Raw genomic sequence first — 19420 nt, forward strand, 5'->3', positions numbered from 1 at the left:
AAAACATGAGCTAAAATAGTAAAGCATAAAATGTTAAGATGGGTCTTAAAATGTACTCTTAAGAATGAGAAGTAAAAAATAAACATAAAAGTAAAGCTGTTTAATAACAACTACTTATTAAACAAGATGAAAGGACATGGTAGGAAAAGAGGCTGGGACACCCACAATGGGACACTCAGCTTAGCCCTTGTTATCTGTGTTGTCATTGAATCTCATTATGCCCCAATTCACATAGTGCTACAATCCTGCAGCTCAAATCAAGTTATTTTTACTTTCAAGCAGAAGGAGAGCTCTGATGTCTAATTTATTTCAGGTTTCCAAAGACAGTGTTTTTCCTAAATACAAATCCAATATTTAAAAAATATTATACTAACAGCCTTCGTGTTTTAGTAATATGGAGCTCATGTTTCCAATTAGCTGGAAAGCAGGTAGGCAGTAAAGCATATTTGTGTAAAAAGAACAAATAGTAAACTTAACTTCACACCTCATAAAAAGCTTTGTAGTCGTCCCAGTGGTGGCTCTCAGCATCCTGTAAAATGCTTGTAGCACAAACTCTGACGCAGTAATCTGTAAGCTGAAACTGTAGAGTGTTGATGAATTCCTGATACTGCTGGACAGGCACCAGGAATATGGGTCTGTTCAGAGGGAATGATCAAAGAGACAGAGATTTAAGGCCTGTGCAGTAGGAGGTAACAACCTCCAGCACTACAAATGGTTTTCATTATTAGATATCAATCATTCATTTCCTCCCAAAGCTGAAGGCTGTATCCACATTCACTTTCCAAAAAGAAAAGTGGGTGGGGGGAGCGCTCGCCTTTGTTTTGCAAGTCCTTTGAAAACGTACATCTGCTGTTCTACAAACATGCACTTCAACTCAAGACAAACTGTATTGTCAATACATCATTCAAAACTAAAAGTCTTCTTTGTAAGCCTATTATTAGAGATCAGTGCATTATTTAGGAATTAGGTTATTATTATTGCCGAAGAGCAACACACACTTGTCAGAATCAACTTTTCTAAAGCTATCACACATCCCATAAACACACTTTTTATTTTTTAAAAATTGTAATTTTGGAGATGTCAATTATCTCATAAACTGTTTTTAAATAGTCTACAGAAATGAAGTGATTTCTGGCATGTTTTGTTTATAAATTCAAGTATGAATCACAACATCTGACTACTTATGAGAATTTAAAAAATAACATAACGGTATCTTACATTGAGCCAAATTTATTTCGCTTTTATCTTCAGCTATTTATATCACACTTCCTTATTTCATAGCTGAGAGACTATGCAGGCTGCATAAAGAATACAACAGAGGCTCTTGGGCTGCGCTGGACTTGCAAGTTCACATGTTCCTTTCAAGGCCCCATGATAGGTTCTACAAAATTCAAGTGTAACCAGAAGAACACTTGATAGTACCCATGGCGACTTTTATCTCCATACAGAAAACATATTGTATTTTTAGACTACTAGTGCATGAGAATTAAGATTGACAGATGCTTCTTCTTCAAATATTATGGATAGTTTATTACTAAATAAATGTCCTGCAATATGTTTACACTAGGCACCAAGAGGGATTAAAATGCATTTATTCACTCTGGCAGTTCTGAACAGCCTGTTGGATTAGAAACAGAAGCAAGATCTGAATATTTCACAAATGTTTATATGTGGGACAGAAGCAAGCTCAATTTCCCCTTTCTATGTGGTCAGTTTAATGTGACCTATGGAAGGGATGGGATGAATTCTTGTCATAACAACATGCAGAGCATGGCTGCCCTCTTCTGTGCATGTCTTTAGTTGGGGTTGCTTTTGCTATTATCTACACATCAACTTTAATGTAACCCATGTTTGACCTTTTAAGCATTTCCTAATCAAGAAAGATAAAAATAATCCACCATATTATTATTTTCTCAATGATTTATGTCAACATTTTAATTTTCTAACATCTGAAGAGTGCATGTTTCCTTAAGCATGAACATAAACTTAATTTAAAAGATACTCACTTCTTAGTTGTCTCTCTCATCAGATTATCATACTGCATGAAACGCTGGGATAAATAGGCTGCCGTGGAGAGGAGGATGTGCAGGTTCTTCAGGGGTGCTCTGGAAGGCACCTCCCTGCCTCTTTCCTGCAGTCTTTCCAGGACAGCTGTTGCCACTTTACAGCAGCCCTCCACGAAGTTCCCTCTAATTTCCTGGAGAGAATCATCTCTGCATGCCAGAGCCAGAGGAAGCATTGTGTCCAGCTTTTCCATGATGTCAGAACAAAACTAGGGAGAAATAAATGTGGCGCTGAGTTATTTGTATTCTGACAGCACTGTGTAATTTATGTACAGAGGAGCCAAATTACTAAATAATGAATTTGGCATCAAACATAAATATAATGACACAGCTTTATAACAATCAATTTCTCAGTTGTAGAAAGTTAAATGTTTCATGTCAAATAAGGAAATACCAAAATGGTATCTCTCTATATATAACCTTCAAACCTTATGCTCACCAGACAGACATGAAAAGTCATGAGCCAGCTTTACATGACAGTCCCTTTATGTGTAGTCAACATGACTCAAAACAATATGTATCCTTGGATATTAATTTCACATTACTTTTGAACTTGCCCTAATTTGCAACTACTAAATTTCTATATACAAACATACTTCACTAAATCATACAAAGAATATTAGTTTGGCTTAAATAATCCACAAACAATAGAAACAATATCATGGGTAAATAGCCAGGATGTTTCAGAAGAGTTGTGTCTCTTTTCATTAGTTACTATCTACTGCTTTCTTTAACGGTAGAGGGGCTGAAGGCACAGCCTGCTTCTACATCTGATTAGGCAAGAGAGTTCCCCAGGAAGGGTCTGGAGGCTCAGGTGGCAAAAGGAGAATGAAGTAGGGACTCTTAAGAACACCCATCACTGGCTGTTATATCTACAGTGGGGTGGGTGCAGAGTATCATCACATAGCGGGATGGATGTGGAGTATCTCTTAATGTCATTCTAGCTTTGTCAACACTGCCCAACTTATTGAGACCTTCTTTCGGGTTGCTTCAGAATAAAGAGGCAAATGTTAGCGAAAACAAATATGTCCATTTTGGTAGCTCTGGAGTATAGATACTAGAGAAGAAAACTAATATGGCTGGATACCAGGTCCTTTCCAAGGAACACCACCAGTTGATCTGTAGGCTACTTTTACAATCCTTACATTGGCAAAAAGAAAGAATAAATAGAAGTAATGCCACACCTGCCAGCAGCAGTTTGAAGCAATCTCCTCTGATACTTGCCTTGGCAACTTTCTTTGGTTGTTCTTCCTCAGGAAATATGTGACCTTCTCGCCAAACTTTTGGGACATTTACAAGGTTCATAATGTAGCTCACAGCTGAGGTTCTTTCCATTTGCTCCTGTTGGAGAACTTTTGTGGAAAAACCTTCAATGGCTGTTGATATGCAGTGTCCCATGGCAAGAGAGCTCTCTTTAAATACATTTCTCCAGTCAAACTCTAGTAACGCAGCCTGAAAGATATATGTATATAAGATCATATTAATTTTTACTCAGAACAGCTTGATATAAAATTATTACTTTCATTCAACATGTTTACAAGACCCTTTTGATCTAGTCTAAAAGCCATTCTTAAAACTGAAGATATCACCCTGTGTGTGAAGCAATACACACAAATATGCACACTCTTTCCACACAGCAACATGCTGACATCACTTTAATTCCTCAGTGCATTTAATCAAAAACCGTTTTCAAAATTTAATAATTTAAGAATTGTTCAATAAAACCATCTTTAACAAGAGCTGAAAGCTACAGTTACAACCTATCACATAAAACCTTTAAATCCAATATATTTAATAAAGTCTAAATTAGATTTTTATAGTCTTTTTAAAGTTTACTGTTAACTAGAATTGCAACATAAGTCAGCATTTAATATTCAATCTTTGATTTCTCTTTTAATCTCAGGATTTCAGACAAGCTAAAAAGAGAAACAGCAATAAAATGAATTTCTCAGAGAAAACACACATTGCACCTTTTTGGTTTTAACTTGCTTAGAATTTCATTTAGTCTCTCCACCACAAAGCGGTAGGCTCTTTGTTTTGTTATAAAAAATGAGGAAGTAAAGTGGTCTGCATTGCTTTGTACGTGGGAGGAGATCACCGGTGTCACAGTCATTCTTTGTCTGTAGTGGCTTCACAGTAGATTTTCATTTTATATTCTATGCTCATAAGCAGCTCCTCTGGATAGCTTATTGTCTTTTGTTTTATTTTACATTTTAAACTTTTTATCCTATATATTGTGATCATATTCTTTACTTCCTCTATCCTCCCAGATCGCCCACTTCTCTACCCATCCAACTCCTTGTGGTTTCTCTTTTAAAACAAAACGAAAATTGAATGTTATAATCTTGATGCCCCAATTTGTTTCCATTACTGTGATAAAACACCATGACCAAATACAGCTTAGGGAGGAAACGGTTTATTTGGCTCACACACAATAATCACAGTTGGTCACTGAGGGAAGAATGCCCAAGAACCTAAAGACAACTACGAGAATGAAGGAGTGTTGCTCACTGACTTGCTCTCTGTGGCTGACTCAGCTTATTTTCTTATATAACCTATGACAAGGGGTGGCACTGGCCACAATGGCATGCCTTCTCCTACATCACTCATCAAGAGAGAAAATGCTTCTCAGATTCATCTACAGGTTAATCTGATGTAAGCAAACCTTCAGTTAACGTCTCTCTTCCTAGAATACCTTAGCTTGTGTCAAATTAACAAAAACTAATTGGCACACTTGGTTCAATTTTTTTTAACTTTAGTCTTGCTCTAATATGGAAATATATCTGTGAGTGTAGACGTCCCCAAGTTCCCTAATGTTCTCAAAAGCACTAACACAATGAGTAGTAACACACTAAAGCTATGCTCAGAAATCAAGCTGTTTCAGCACATCTTGTCTGTAGTAACACGATACCTGCTCCAAATACTGAAGACTACGGGATGAGGGCTAGAGAAAAGACTGTGCAGCTGAGTGTCTGCTGCTCTCGCAGAGGACTAGAGTTTACTCACAACACCCATATCAGGTGGCTCACAAGCTCCTTCAACTCCAATTCCAGTTATCCAGTGCCTTCCTTTCTGGCCTTCTCCAGTACCTGCAAACATGTGCACGTAGCATTCCCCTACTCACGTAAACACACAGTAAGTCTAATAAAAAAATTTAAAAAATTAGATTCTAGACCCTAAATCCCTGATCTATTTTTTTTGCTTTTCTTGATATTAGAGTTTTAAGCTAGAAAACTGAGTTGAACTGGATGGTTTCCATGTCCCTTTCGGTCTAAGACTGTGGCAATCAGGACTTTGAGATGGCTCAGTGGGGTAAGACAGGGGCAAATGAACTTGCTATGCAAACCTGATGACTTTTTTTTTTGAGGACTGATCCCACGGTAGAAGGAAAGAGTAGATTATTGAACACTGTGCTTTGATTTTCAGTGCTGTAACCTGGCACATAGGTATTTTCACTTGCACACACACACACACTAATGAATCAGGATAATCCTATGAATTATTAAGATTAGAACAATTAGGCTAATATGTTATACATTTATCTAACATCATATTTACACATTTTATACAACTATAGAAAATAATAAAGATGGTTTCTATACAGTTCATGAGTTTACAAATCTATTGTCAAAATAATAGCTCCTGTTTTTGATACTTAAAATGTAACTGAACTTTTCCATCTAAAGTTTATTTGATCCTATAGCAACATAGAGCTTAAACCCATCTCTCAATTATATTTGAGTGCAATTAACCAATAACTTAATCTCCTTACTGATAAGTGAAAATCAGAGGATAAAGCTTAGGTATCTGCTCTTTCCTTCCACCTGGAATGCAGGTATCAAACATAGGTCACTAGAGGTGGAAAAATTACAGCCTGTGGTATAATAGCAACTTCTATGGGGCACATTAATGATAAATACGCTCAAGGAAACTACCTCTATAAAAACGAAAAACTATAAAGCCCTGATTTTTTTTTGCTTATTTCTCTATTGCAGCACAAATATTCATTAAAGTCTTCCATTTATGCAAAGGACATATTTGGTGAATGTTACTGACTGCTATGGCTGCAGTCACTTCCCTATCCCTGTCTAAGCTTTGCTCTCTGTCTGCACAGGGATGATCTTTTCCTGTTATAACTGATATGTGACTGTAATATGCTGGCCATATGAATGCTGCTCCAAGAAGAAGAAACAAAGATAAAAATCTACCCTTACAAAGAAAACTGCAAACCTCTATGTCCTAAAACTGTCTTCTAAAAGTCTATGTTTTCATGAAAGATTGCTTGTTTCTTTTCTTCCCATCTGATATTTGGTATCACACACATTCCAGTTAAAATAAAGAACATTTGTTAGTTAATCCAAGAAAACAAGAGAAAACTGAGTGGCTTTCTTTTCAGTGCACAACAGTCAGGAATTGCTGAATCCTATTTTCTATTACGTAATGCTAGATTCATGCTGAGTATGATTTTCTTCTTGTTGAAGCACTATGTATCCTTCTGAGTGTTCCTAACAATACCCTTTGCTTTCTAGGCTAACAACTGTTATAAACTATACAGACATTGGTCTTTTAAAATATTTATACAGTGTATTACTGAGCATTAATTGAGAAAGCAGAAGCCATGTATGAAATTTCAGGAGGGAAGTTTAATACAGGGAACTGATTACTAGGGTGACTTGAATGATTGGCAGCGTCCCTCGGCAGGGCAGCAGCGGTTTTCAAAGGATCATACTTGCTCCCTCCCTCCTAGGAGTTATTTTCTGGTGAAACTAATGACATGTCAGAAGGTAGGACATAGTAAGCTATATAGGAAATAGTAGCTCACTAAAGAAATACCCTTGGATTGTAATGGTTTGAGATGCTTTTTGTCCCTCTGTCTGCTTCCTGTTTGCCACAATGATGTGACCAGCCATGTCAGGCTCCGAGCTGTTTCTACTGTCATACTTCTATACCAGTTATGGGATGAAATCTGAAATCATAAAACAAATACATTCTTCTTCTGTTGGGTGTTTTGTCACAGTGATGCAAAAGTAACTTACAGTAACCTAGGTGACAGAAGACTGGTGTAGCCAAGTACAAACTATGAAGCACAACACAGTAGCAAATCACAATCACACCAAGACTAAAAAAGCAAACAAGTCACTGTGCTTTGAGAAAGAGGCTAAGTCAAGGCACAGCTGCCATGAGCAACTGTAGTCACATACAGAATGTGGTGTAGCCAGGAGCCACAGCAAGGCCACAGGCTCACAGAGGTAGAGGACAGGTAATCCTAGTTTTTCTCTGCAACTTCTGCCCTCTAATATTTCATCAATATCTTTAATTATACAGACATTCCCACAATCTAGAAGGCACGGAGCCTGGCAACATGATTCTCTACAATACAGAACAGAGCAGAGGCATGGCAATGCACCCTGAACAGGTAAACAAAGACATTTGTTCAGACCTTCAAGCCTTTCCTCGGAAAAATCAGCATTTATCACTCTGTAATAGTTACCTACAGTTCACATTCTCAAAATACAGACCCTGAGTCAAGACGGGAACAAAAGATTTCTGTTTTTATATCATTCTCTTGAACCTGACTGTGCAAGAGAACAATGAGACAACTTGATTTTTGTTAAAAACATTTTCAAATTGTTAGCTCGTGTTACTTGTACCAATTTATTGGTCTTCTTATGACATCTTTACATACTTATCCAAAGTACTTTGATCATATTCATTTTTATTATCTTTTCATATTTTCTTTCACCCCTCATCTCTAGTTGATTTTCCTTTACTCAAGTACGACACCATTCTGCTTACAAGTCTTGACTTATCTAATCTAGAATCCACATTTTGAGAGAAAACATCTGTTTTTCTGAGTCTTGCTTATTCACTTAATGTGATAATCTCTAGTTCCATACATACTGAATAAATAAACAAAGAACTGGTCAAACCATCATGTTCCTTCAGCCTATTTTCTTTGTTTCCTTACATTTTCAACAGCCTTGTATCTATAATGCATCATGAAACTTTGTTCTTTATGAATGAATAAATCTATTGTGTAAATAAATCTATATTTTTTTCATTCATCCATGATACTGACAAGTGCCTAGGGTGAGTCTATCACTTGACTATTGCAAATGGAGACATAGGAAAATAAATAAGTAGCTATATTGTGTGGTGATCTAAGGAGTGGTCCAGGAAAGTCATCCTTTTGCTTTTTGGAGGGAACACCACACTGATCTATCTCCCTTGCGGCTGCCCGAGTTTCCATTCCCATGATCAGTACACACAGATTACTTCCCACTCTCATCAGCATCTGCTCTTCTCTTACTTGATGATAACTCTTCTGAATTTTTGCCTAAAACTTCTGAGGGAAATTTCAATCAAGATTATTTGGAAACAAAGGGAAAACTCAAATATTTTGATACACAACAGACTTACAGAAATGCAACCATGTTATATGTGAATAAAGTCTCACCTCTTTAACTGGTAATAATGGCTCTGGAGGAACATTGACTTCATTTGCTATATGTTTCTCTTCCATGGCTTCCTTATCAGATTTTTTCACTATTCCTAAGCAAAGAGAAGGAAATAAATACAAAAGCATTCATTTAAAAGGAACAAACTTGGGTTGGAGCACTTACTGCTCTTCTAGAAGATCCAGGACTGTTCCCGGTACTTCAGGAAGTTCAGAACTAAGTGTAACTCCAGTTCCACGGACTCTGATGCCCTCTTCTGTCCTTTGCAGGGACTGCATGCACATGATGGACATTCATATACTCTGGCATGCACACATACATATAAGTGAATTAATCTTTTTTCAAAAAAACCTAACTAGTCTAGATGTGATTAATGTACTAATTACATAGAAAATCACATACACAGTAATTACACATAACCATATAGATATATATGTGTGTGTGTCTGTGTGTGTGTGTGTGTATTAATAGGGAATACAGTCAGTAAGATACAAGCTGGTGGCAGTATTGCAATTATGCAGGCATATACAAGGTAACCCTTTTAAATATACAACTTGATGAAATCTAAACAGCTTATAATTATATTCCTATCTGGCATACATACATGTATAACCTGCAAAATAAAGATCCTTCCTCTACATTCATGTTGGCAATACAGGATGACATATGAGTAAAAATTAATATTAACTTCCTTGTTAATTTCAAAAGTTCAATTTTGTCTGGTGTGGTGGTATAGGCTGAAAACACTTTGTGAGTGTGAAATCAGCCTGGGCTTCCTAGAAGTCAGAGTTTAAGTACCACACTTAAAGCTGATGGGGTTACATAAAATACTAGCACTTTCTTGAAAGATGGGCCGGAGAAACAGCTCCATTTATAAAGTGGATTGGGTACTTCACATTGATCCCCAGCACCCATATACAACCAGAAACCTGGAGCCCATGACTATAATCTCAGCACTGGGAGGCAGGCACAGAGTATCCTACAGGATTTCTGGCCAATTAGTGTAGTTCAATTGTAATGTTCCATATTTAATGACTGTCTGAAAGAAATAATACGGTGACCCGGCAAGATGGCTGAGCAAGTAAAGACAACTGCCTGATGATCTGAGTTTGATTCCCATGACCTAAGTCATAGACAGAAAGAACTCCTAAAGCAGAAGGAGAGAGAGCACAAGCAAGGAACTCAGGACCGCGAGGGGTGCACCCAAACAATGAGACAATGGAGATGATCTATCGGGAACTCACCAAGGCCAGCAGGACTGGGTCTGAAAAAACCTGGGTTAAAACCGGTCTCGCTGAACATAGTGGACAATGAGGACTACTGAGACCTCAAGAACAATGGCAATGGGTTTTTGATCCTACTGTACCTATTGGTTTCGTGGGAGACTAGGCAGTTTCGTGGATGCTCACCTTACTAGACCTGGATGGAGGTGGGTGGTCCTTGGACTTCCCACAGGGCAGGGAACCCTGATTGCTCTTTGGGCTGACGAGGGGGGGGACTTGATTGGGGGAGGGGGAGGGAAAGGGGAGGCGGCAGTGGGGAAGAGACAGAAATCTTTAATAAATAAATAAATTAATTAATTAATTAAAAAAAAGAAAGAACTCCTAAAAGTTGTCTCTGATCTCCATATGTGTGTTGTGGCATGTAAACATCCATATACATATAGGCACACACAAATAAACACAAATGTAAAATTTAAATAAGTTGGAGAGAAATTAAGAAAGACACCCAGTGTTGGCTTGAAACCTCTACTCATACACAAAAACATGCACATGTACCTGCACACATGTACACACACACACCACCATCATCAGCATCATCAACATCATCATCAAGGACAGAATGCATAGAAACATAATGGTGAATCAGGAGAACAAGTATGCTTTCAGTAATTATTAACAATGGTTAATTTGAAAAGCAAAAATACTGGGACAGAAATAATCACTAACTCTTAAAATGGAATTATTTTTGCTATTGTTAAGTTTTATAATGAAGGAACTCTTTCCATGGTGCAAAATTTAGTAACTAAATACAAGAAAAAAAACTTTCCACTTTTCCATCAAGATTTCATTAACCAGAGTTTGATTAAATGAATCATGTATTGTCTACCTTTTCTGTTGCTTGAAGTTAGTATAGGATGATAAATTACACAGTATAATCCCATTTTTATTTTCTTTTACTAGACTTCAAGAAATTTTAAGAAATAGTTTCTCTATTGTTGGCGATTTTCTCAGTAGATATTTTAACCAATAAATTCATTTAGTAGATGGGTGCTGCTTTCCTCCTGAGTGATACTTTGAATTTAATTGTGAATACATTCTAAGGAATAGAGTTCTCAGAAAGAAGTATGTTTTATTCTAATGATAAAGTTACTTACAACATCTGTTCACTCTGAGTATACTAAAGGAATGCCTACTTAGATAATAACACCTCTGCTCCTGTTTGGGTAAGTGTCCCCCAAATGACCTGCAGTTTAAAGTCTTCTTCGTCCCTAGCTTCTGAAGCTATTAAGAAGTGGTCAGTCCTTGAGATTTCAGTCCGGTGCTCCTATGTGGGTCTCTGTCTCTGTCTCCTTTCATCGCCTGATGAAGGTTAATATTCAGGAGGATGCCTATATGTTTTTCTTTGGGTTCTCCTTCTTATTTAGCTTCTCTAAGAACCCGAATTATAGGCTCAATGTCCTTTATTTATGGCTAGAAACCAAATATGAGTGAGTACATCCCATGTTCCTCTTTTTGGGTCTGGCTTACCTCACTCAGGATAGTGTTTTCTATTTCCATCCATTTGCCTGCAAACTTCAAGAAGTCCTTGTTTTTTACTGCTGAGTAGTACTCTAATATGTATATATTCCATACTTTCTTCATCCATTCTTCAATTGAAGGGCATCAAATCTCAAGGTCCAAATCAGGAGCAGAAGGAGAGCGAGCACGAGCAAGGAACTCAGAACCGCGAGGGGTGCACCCACACACTGAGACAATGGGGATGTTCTATCGGGAACTCACCAAGGCCAGCTGGCCTGGGTCTGAAAAAGCCTGGGTTAAAACAGGTCTCACTGAACATAGTGGACAATGAGGACTACTGAGACCTCAAGAACATGGGCAATGGGTTTTTGATCCTACTGCACATATTGGCTTTGTGGGAGCCTAGGAAGTATGGATGCTCACCTTACTAGACCTGGATGGAGGTGGGTGGTCCTTGGACTTCCCACAGGGCAGGGAACCCTGATTGCTCTTTGGGCTGACGAGGGGGGGGACTTGATTGGGGAAGGGGGAGGGAAAGGGGAGGCAGAGGTGGGGAAGAGACAGAAATCTTTAATAAATTAAAAAAAAAAGAAGTGGTCAGTCAGTTAACAGATGGGTTGTAGCGCCCTTGAAGGGCGTATTGGATCTCTGCAAGAGCAGCAAATACTGAACCGTCTCTCCAGCCTCTAGCCCGCCTATGTTTATAATCTTATGGTGATGTTGTATGTCTGTGCAATGATAAACTGATACTGAAACATTACTTCATATACTTACACTTTCCCATAGGATTTACTCTTTGTGTTAAATAATTCTATGGACACTGTCATGTACATAGTTAATTTCTCTACCACTAATGTGTCCATATGGAATAGCTTCACTATTCTAAACTCTCCCTGCCAATATATAACCCATGTACCTATTCCTTTCCCCTTTTCCTGGCATTGTAAATATTTCAATGTTTCTATAGTTTTGTTTTTCTGTAACAATATATAGTTGGAATCTTACAGTATATAATTTTTTTAATTTATCAATAAACAACCTTGGTTCCTCCATATCATTTCATGGCTTGATAATCTTATTTTTATCGATGAATAATATTCCATTGTATTGATAGACCACAAATTGTTTATAAATTCACCTACTGAAAAACATCTTACTTGTTTCCAAATTCTGGTAATTACGAATAAAGCTACTGTAAACATTCATATATAGGTTTCTGTAAGGATCTAAGTTTTCAACTCAATTGGATAAACAGCTGGAAGTGCAATGACTAGACCATATGGTAAGACTATGTTGAGTTTTGGAAGATTGTGCCAAACTGACGGGCAAAGATGCTCTACCATTTTACATTCCTAACAGCAATGAACAGAGTTACTTTTCTGCTACACGCTTGTCAGAAAGTGGTATTTTTAGCATTTTTTAAAGATTTTTGCCATCTAATAGGTGTACAGTAATATCTCATTTTAATTTGCATTCCCATGGTGACATACTATTATTTGCATATTTTCCTATGCTTAGTCACCATCTGTCATGTTTAGTGAGCTGTCTACTCAGATATATTATGTATTCTAAAATCAGGTTGCCTGTTGAATTTTAAAGGTTCTTTGTATATTTGGATATGAATCCATTATCATACATGTATTTTGCAGTTCTTATTTTTACTTTGTGTCTTTTCATCTTCTTTGTGAACTTGACTACTTATTTAACCATTCCACTTAATAAACTTATCTTTCAGATACAGTAGTGCAATTGTAAGATATAGGCCAAGACAACTGTCCATAGCTCATGAAAACTTGACATAATATCATGAAGTATGACATCATACAAATGAAGCAAAAAATGCTAAATGTTCATCAATGAATACACAACAATGGAAAACTCTTCATCATCTACAGGAAATATATATATGATAAGTATAGAGGCTTAATCAAGTTGTATATTTATAGGAGCTTTTTATCTTGTATATGCCTGCATCATTTTAATACAATCAAAATCTTATTGCATATATTCCCTATATATTCATATATTTCTATGTTTATGTAAATGCACCTACTGTGTGCGTAGCTTTTCTACACAGTTATTTTAACCTGCCTGAAACTACATATGCTAATCACATCTAGAATGGTTGACACTTGTTTTGTAAGATTTATTTATTCTTTTGATGTGTATATGTATGTTTTAGATTGTATGTATGTGCACCATACACATGCACAACCTGCTGAAGCCAGAAGAGGGCATTGGATTCCCTGGAACTGGAGTTACAAGCAGCTGTGAGCTGCTCAAAGAAGGTGCTGGGAACTGAATCTAGGTCTTCTGGAAAAGTAGTAAGTGTTCTTAATGTCATCTCTTAGTCTTAGTCATCTTTTTTTGTCCGAATTGGTTATTTTAGGATTATTATTAATTTGTTTCCTTCTCTTTTCTCAGGAAATGTTACTGCATTTTCCTAATTATTCACTTTTAATAGGATGACAATCATTTATTATTTTAATATAGGAACATGTGTAGATGTACTTGTTTCCAGAAAGTAGACAAGTAGAAAAAAGTTGCAGTTTCATCTTGACTGTATATCCCTTAGGTTTGTTCCAAAGTTTAATGGTATTCATATGTTCAAAACCAATTTATCTGAATACTCTACAGGAGCTCATGAAAGTAGCTAATTTTAAGAGATACTTACCCTTGAAGCATAATCTTTGTAGATCTCTTTCTGGAAGTAACTGTGTGACATTGCAGAGCTAGAGTTTAAGTCTTAGGGAAGAAGTTGACTACCTTCTAGTTAACATTTTACTCCTGAATATGTTATAGTTATTCAATAAACAAAATGCCCAGATGGTAGAAACCATCTGCTTATCTCCAGGACGAGTTAGACAAAGACAATATTCCTAAGCCATTTCTTGCTGGTTCATAACTCTAGAATGAGTGACTTTTAATTAATTATATTAAACTTTAAAATATAATACCCCCAAAATTAAAAGACTTTTAAGAAACTTATCTTTAAGTGTAAAAGTAAATGGAGTCATTTTTAGATAGGATTAATGACAATCAATACACGTTAATAAAATATTTCATGAATACAACATTGCAACATTTTTATATTTGTTTGCCATTCAATTGGACAACTTCAAAACTTAACAAAATAAAATTCTACGAGTCCATTGAACAACTGGGGAATTACTGTATATATTTAAAATAGATTGAAAATTCTGTACACACTTTATTATCTACTTTTGGCTCGACTTTGAAACATAATTATTCGCATGAAACCAACAGTGGGTTCTCTAAGTGTATGCCTAGATTAAGAACCTCAGAAGAGCACACAGGGTCACAAGAGTGCCAGCTGCTCAACAGCTTCCCCTACAGAGTTCTCTGTGGTTCATTTAACACTTCTGGCTATTTTGCACACTGCCACTTTGCTCTCTTTCCCAGGAACTGGCGGTTGGCAGTACTTCCCTGTGACATCCACTTTCACACCCAAATTGGTCTTCATAGGTTCCCATTGTGTGCACTTCAAAGCAACTTGCCTTGTTGGCAGCTCTGAGTGGGAAGTACAAGTCTTTCTTTTCTTCACTGCTCTTTTCTGGCTCACAAGCAACCTCCCACCAAAAGCTGAATCTGTAGAAGAGACTACATCCAAGAGATAATACCATAACAAAGTATGAAGAGAAGCCCAGGTGGCCACCTTGCAAATTTCCAATGTGGAAGCCTTCGACCTCTCTGCCCAAGAAACAGCTAAAGTCCTAGAGTAATGAGCTTTAGAAGCCCTAGGAGCCTCTTTACCTTAACTACATACGCCTCCCTAATACAATCCCCTAACCATCTAGCTAAGGAACTCTTAGAAGCCATTTGACCCCTCTTAAGACCCCCTAAGAGTACAAACAATCTTTCAGAAGATCTGAAATCTTTGATTCTTCTGAGACAAACCCTAAGTGTTCTTCTTACATCCAATTGAAGCGGCCATTGCGCTTTGTCGTTGCTGGTGCTAAAGAGAAACGAGAGCCAAGAAGCCTCCTGGTTTAGATAAATCTCAGATGCCACCTTTGGAAAAATTGAGGAACTGCCTGAGAACTACTTTATTCTGAAGGAGCATCATAAATGACCACCCCCCCAAATCAAACCTAAAGCAAGCACATAAAAATACCATCACACAAAAGAGACACAGGACGGCATCAGTACAGTCAATTACATTCTCAACAACGAAATCTGAAAACCATAAAATCTGACCAAACAAAACAAATAGTAGAACTACTAAATTTTCTTTCTCATAAAAGATTTATCCTATCTCTATCAATTATCTTGTTCACATTCTGATTCCCAAGTGTAAACATTAAAGTAGAAAGTTAAATGTGTGATTAATTATCTTTTTACATCCTGTATGCGATGTTAAGCATTTGGATATTTTTAAAACATCCCGAAAATGTGGGGGAAAAATAAACCTTCATTTTTTTATATTGTTTGGATTATATAGTCATATGAGGCCACTTTTATCAGGCTAACAAAATATGCTCCAATGAAAACCAGGACCCAGGAAGCCACCTGGATTGCTCTCTTTCCCTCCATTCTCTTCCAGAAAGAGTTGCTAGCGAAACCATACAAATAAGTACCTTTTGCTTTCTATAGTAATTCATCTTAGGTATCTTTTCCCTCCTAATTCAAAAGCCAAAGTTTTTGAAAAGAACTGATTAACACTGACACACTGAAAGAAACATAAGTTCTCCCCCCCCAACAATTTCCTTTCAGATGAAGTGAACCTAGAGTGAGTTAGAGAAATTTTAACACATTAACCTCATTTATTCATTGAACAAATCTGTATTAAATATATCCTGACAGCACATATTATTTTAAATGTTAGGGAATTATTAAAAATATTGTTAGAGCACAAAAATATTTTGAAAAATTAAAGAATACAAATAGCCAAAAAGAGATGTTTTACTATTAAGACATTACTCAAAAATTACTTTTAAATATTGAATTTGATAACCCACAAATATGGGTTATGAGCAACTGTAAATTATGATGTGATTACAGAAATTTTTTGACTTCACATAATAATTGCAATGCCTGCTCTTGAGTGTGCAGAGTCTGCAAGCTCAATCCTAATCTAATACAGTGGAATACGCCTTTCTTTTTCCCCTAAAATCAACAGCTAAAATCTTTTCTTCAGATTTTTCCTATTTCAGTTTTATGTCCTTACAAGATTCCTCTAACAATATTAGTCATGTTGCACTTAAGAAGAAAGCTCTCTCATAACTGATACATACTGTCAAAGGCTGTACTAGGATGAAAACAAGATGATGGACAGAGACCTTGATGACATGGAATTCAGGTTTTTTTTTTTTTCATCTAAAGAGAACTGAACACAGAAAAGGGAGAACACATTATCTTGGCTGGTCATGATGGATGAGCACAAGCAGCTAATATCAATTCTGTGAGGCCTTACCATAGCACCAAAAATTTGGAAGTCTTAGGGATTAACATTCTCCGAGCTCAGATCAACTCCATTTAGACAAGCAATTAAAGCTCTCATTATCTCCTAATTTAGTCAACAGTTCCTGTTTGGTTTTTGCTTAAAGCATTTTCTGTCTTACATTCTTGCTAGCATCAGAAATCTGTACTCCACCCTTATTTTGTCTAACGAGCGGAAATTCGGTACAGTGATGGCTACAGGTTGGCTATAACTGGAGTATGCCCCACAAGAGCTCAGATGTTAGAAGCTTAGTCTTCCAGATGGTAGTAAAAGAATGGAGGGCACTGAAGAGGGAGAATGCAATGGGTGGGGACTGGCAGCCCCACCCTTGGGAGGGTGCTCACCTGAGTCAGCATACATTTTGGACTTTCTCCAAAACTATGAGGTAAATAAGCCCCATTCCTTTCTAAATTATCCAGGCTTAGAAACTTTTGTTACAGTAATAGAAAATGAACAAATACAATGATCTGTATTACTTACTTTAGAACAGTGCTACCTAAAGTTAACCTGAAAGACAGAAAATTGCTTAACTGTGCTAAACATAAAAGAAACTTCAACCCCAGCCACTATCTTTTCTAATACACAAGTCAAAGTAAATAAACAAGTACAGAACTATGTATTCAAAGAGAAGCTAAAGATTTATTGTTCTTAGATATGGGGTTTGCATGTTAAAAAAATTAGTTAATTCCTGCTTCCCTCAATTTGTTTTGAAGATGTAGCCACTTTCTCAGCACGCCACACATGGTGGTATGTGAAAGAGAACTGTGGCCGTCATGGTGAAGAAAAGGTATACATGAGACAACAAAGAGTGTGTGTCTTGGCCATATCCTTTGACTGCTACCCATATTGTCAGAAATTAAATAACTCACAGTGTAATAAATCACATCTGGTAATCATAACTTTTAAATATCTTATGCATGACCTAGTATGCTAGGTTATTTAATTTTCACAACTCCACTCTTGATATTGGAATCTGAAGTATTAGGGCCTACAAAGAGAGAACTTGGTGTATTCCTACAAGACTACTGGGAAGGTGAGAGAGCTCTGGCCTAAGGAGACTCGGAAAGCTGCTGGAGGAGGTCACCTGGCTTCTTGTGGCAAGAGCACAGGTGCTCCGCCACCCAGTCTGTTCAGTCTTTCAACAGCAAGCCTGTGGTTCTTCCCAGGGAAAAAGATACAATATTAGCCAAGAGCAATTATCCAAAACAAACTTAGGAAGTTTTTGCCCATCAGAATTAAAGACTCTCAAAGTGCAAACAATAATAAAAAAAACCCACACTATGTGTCATGCTGAATATTAATGCAAACAACTTCATCATGTACTTCTTTCAAATAATGGTACAGATTAAAAGTGGCAGGGAGCATTCAGAGAAAAATTGTCTATACATGATTAACTAAAGAGCACAGTACCTGGAGCATTCCTGGGCATCTCAAGCAATAAAAACGACTCTTCAAACAGTTCCTGAATGCTTTTTTCCAGCTTCAAAGCGGATTCTGTCAGCTGTGACAGGAATCTGAGTTCATGTAAGGACGAAGAAGAGTGTCTTCGATCCTGTGGGCACGCAGAGCTGACTGTGAAGAAAAGATAGACACTGTTACACATTTTACTGATTTCTTTGGAAAGTTCTAGAACAATCGATTTGATCATATATGCCATAAAATTGACAAGAGCTTCATAATTTAGGCAAGCTGGTTCATCATGAAACACATATAAAAACCTTCTAGGGGAATCATTTCTTCCACGAAGTTATAGATAAATATCATCTGTGATGCAATTATGGCAAATAACTAGCTTGCAAGTTGTTATAAAATACATAACTTATACAACTGTATTTTTTAAGTCTATCATAATTTGACTCTGATTATGAGGAAACATCAGACAAACTCAAATTAAGGGACATTCTCCAAAATAAATTAGCAGTACCTTTCAAAACTATTTGTGCCAGAAAATCAAGCTTCATAAACATTACAGTGTAGAAGCGTACCAAAGACATAATAACTGAAGCCATTATTTGATTCACCGCTAAAAATATGTGAAATCCATTACTCTTTCACAAGCTTCTTATTTCTTGGTTTAAATATTGAACTGTAGTTATGAAAAAGATTCTTTTGATTTGAGATAATATGTTCTGCAGAGTATAAGAACAAAGGTCTACCACATAGTCTTAATTAAAAGAAGAGTTTTGAGGAGAGAATTAGAAAGAGAAGGGGGAGAGGTAGAAAGCTAAGTGAGTAACCACAAAATGTAGATGTGTAGTAAAATAATAACACTCATGCATTTAAGGAATGTGAATGTTAAGGAAATCAGTAATTTTCCCTGGTGTTCTGATATAGATTTTCCTCTGTATGCTGTGAATATGTTTTATTGCCATTGATTAATACAGAAGCTGCTTTGGCCTATGGATAGACAGAATAGAGCTAGGTGGGAAAACTAACCTGAATGCAGTGTGAAAGAAGGAAGAGTCAGGCAGATGTGAGGGAACAAGCCACGAGACTCATGGGAAAATATAAAATAATAGAAATGGGTTAATTTAGGACGTAAGAGCTAGCTAGGAATACACCTGAGCTGTTGACCAAAGAGTGTTGTAATTAATATAGTCTCTGTGTGGTTATTTGGGTTTGGGTAGCTGGGAAACAAAACCACAGTCTCCATTTACAATATTCAGATAGCTTTATAAATTTGAAATTTAAAATAGA

The 19420-nt window shown here is 36.8% G+C and overlaps 1 protein-coding gene across 6 annotated transcripts in view; it reads right to left on the reverse strand.

Moving 5' to 3' along the window:
- Kiaa0825 (KIAA0825 ortholog) overlaps positions 1-19420 on the reverse strand; it is a 414990-nt gene that overhangs the window by 297045 nt on the left and 98525 nt on the right. For all 6 annotated transcript variants that reach the window (XR_007588753.1, XM_050122178.1, XM_050122180.1 and 3 more), the window contains exons 6-10: positions 18134-18295; positions 8521-8615; positions 3288-3515; positions 2007-2272; positions 485-635 (exon numbers count right to left, since the gene is read on the reverse strand). Coding sequence is in view for 5 of the 6 variants with exons in the window: in XM_050122178.1 (XP_049978135.1) it covers positions 485-635; positions 2007-2272; positions 3288-3515; positions 8521-8615; positions 18134-18295 (902 nt within the window). In the remaining variant the exon portion in view is untranslated. The remainder of the gene's footprint in view (positions 1-484; positions 636-2006; positions 2273-3287; positions 3516-8520; positions 8616-18133; positions 18296-19420) is intronic.

This window comes from Alexandromys fortis, unplaced genomic scaffold (assembly GCF_014885135.2).
Source record: "Alexandromys fortis isolate MF-2015 unplaced genomic scaffold, M_Fortis_MF-2015_v1.1 scaffold_163, whole genome shotgun sequence".
NCBI lineage: Eukaryota > Metazoa > Chordata > Mammalia > Rodentia > Cricetidae > Alexandromys > Alexandromys fortis.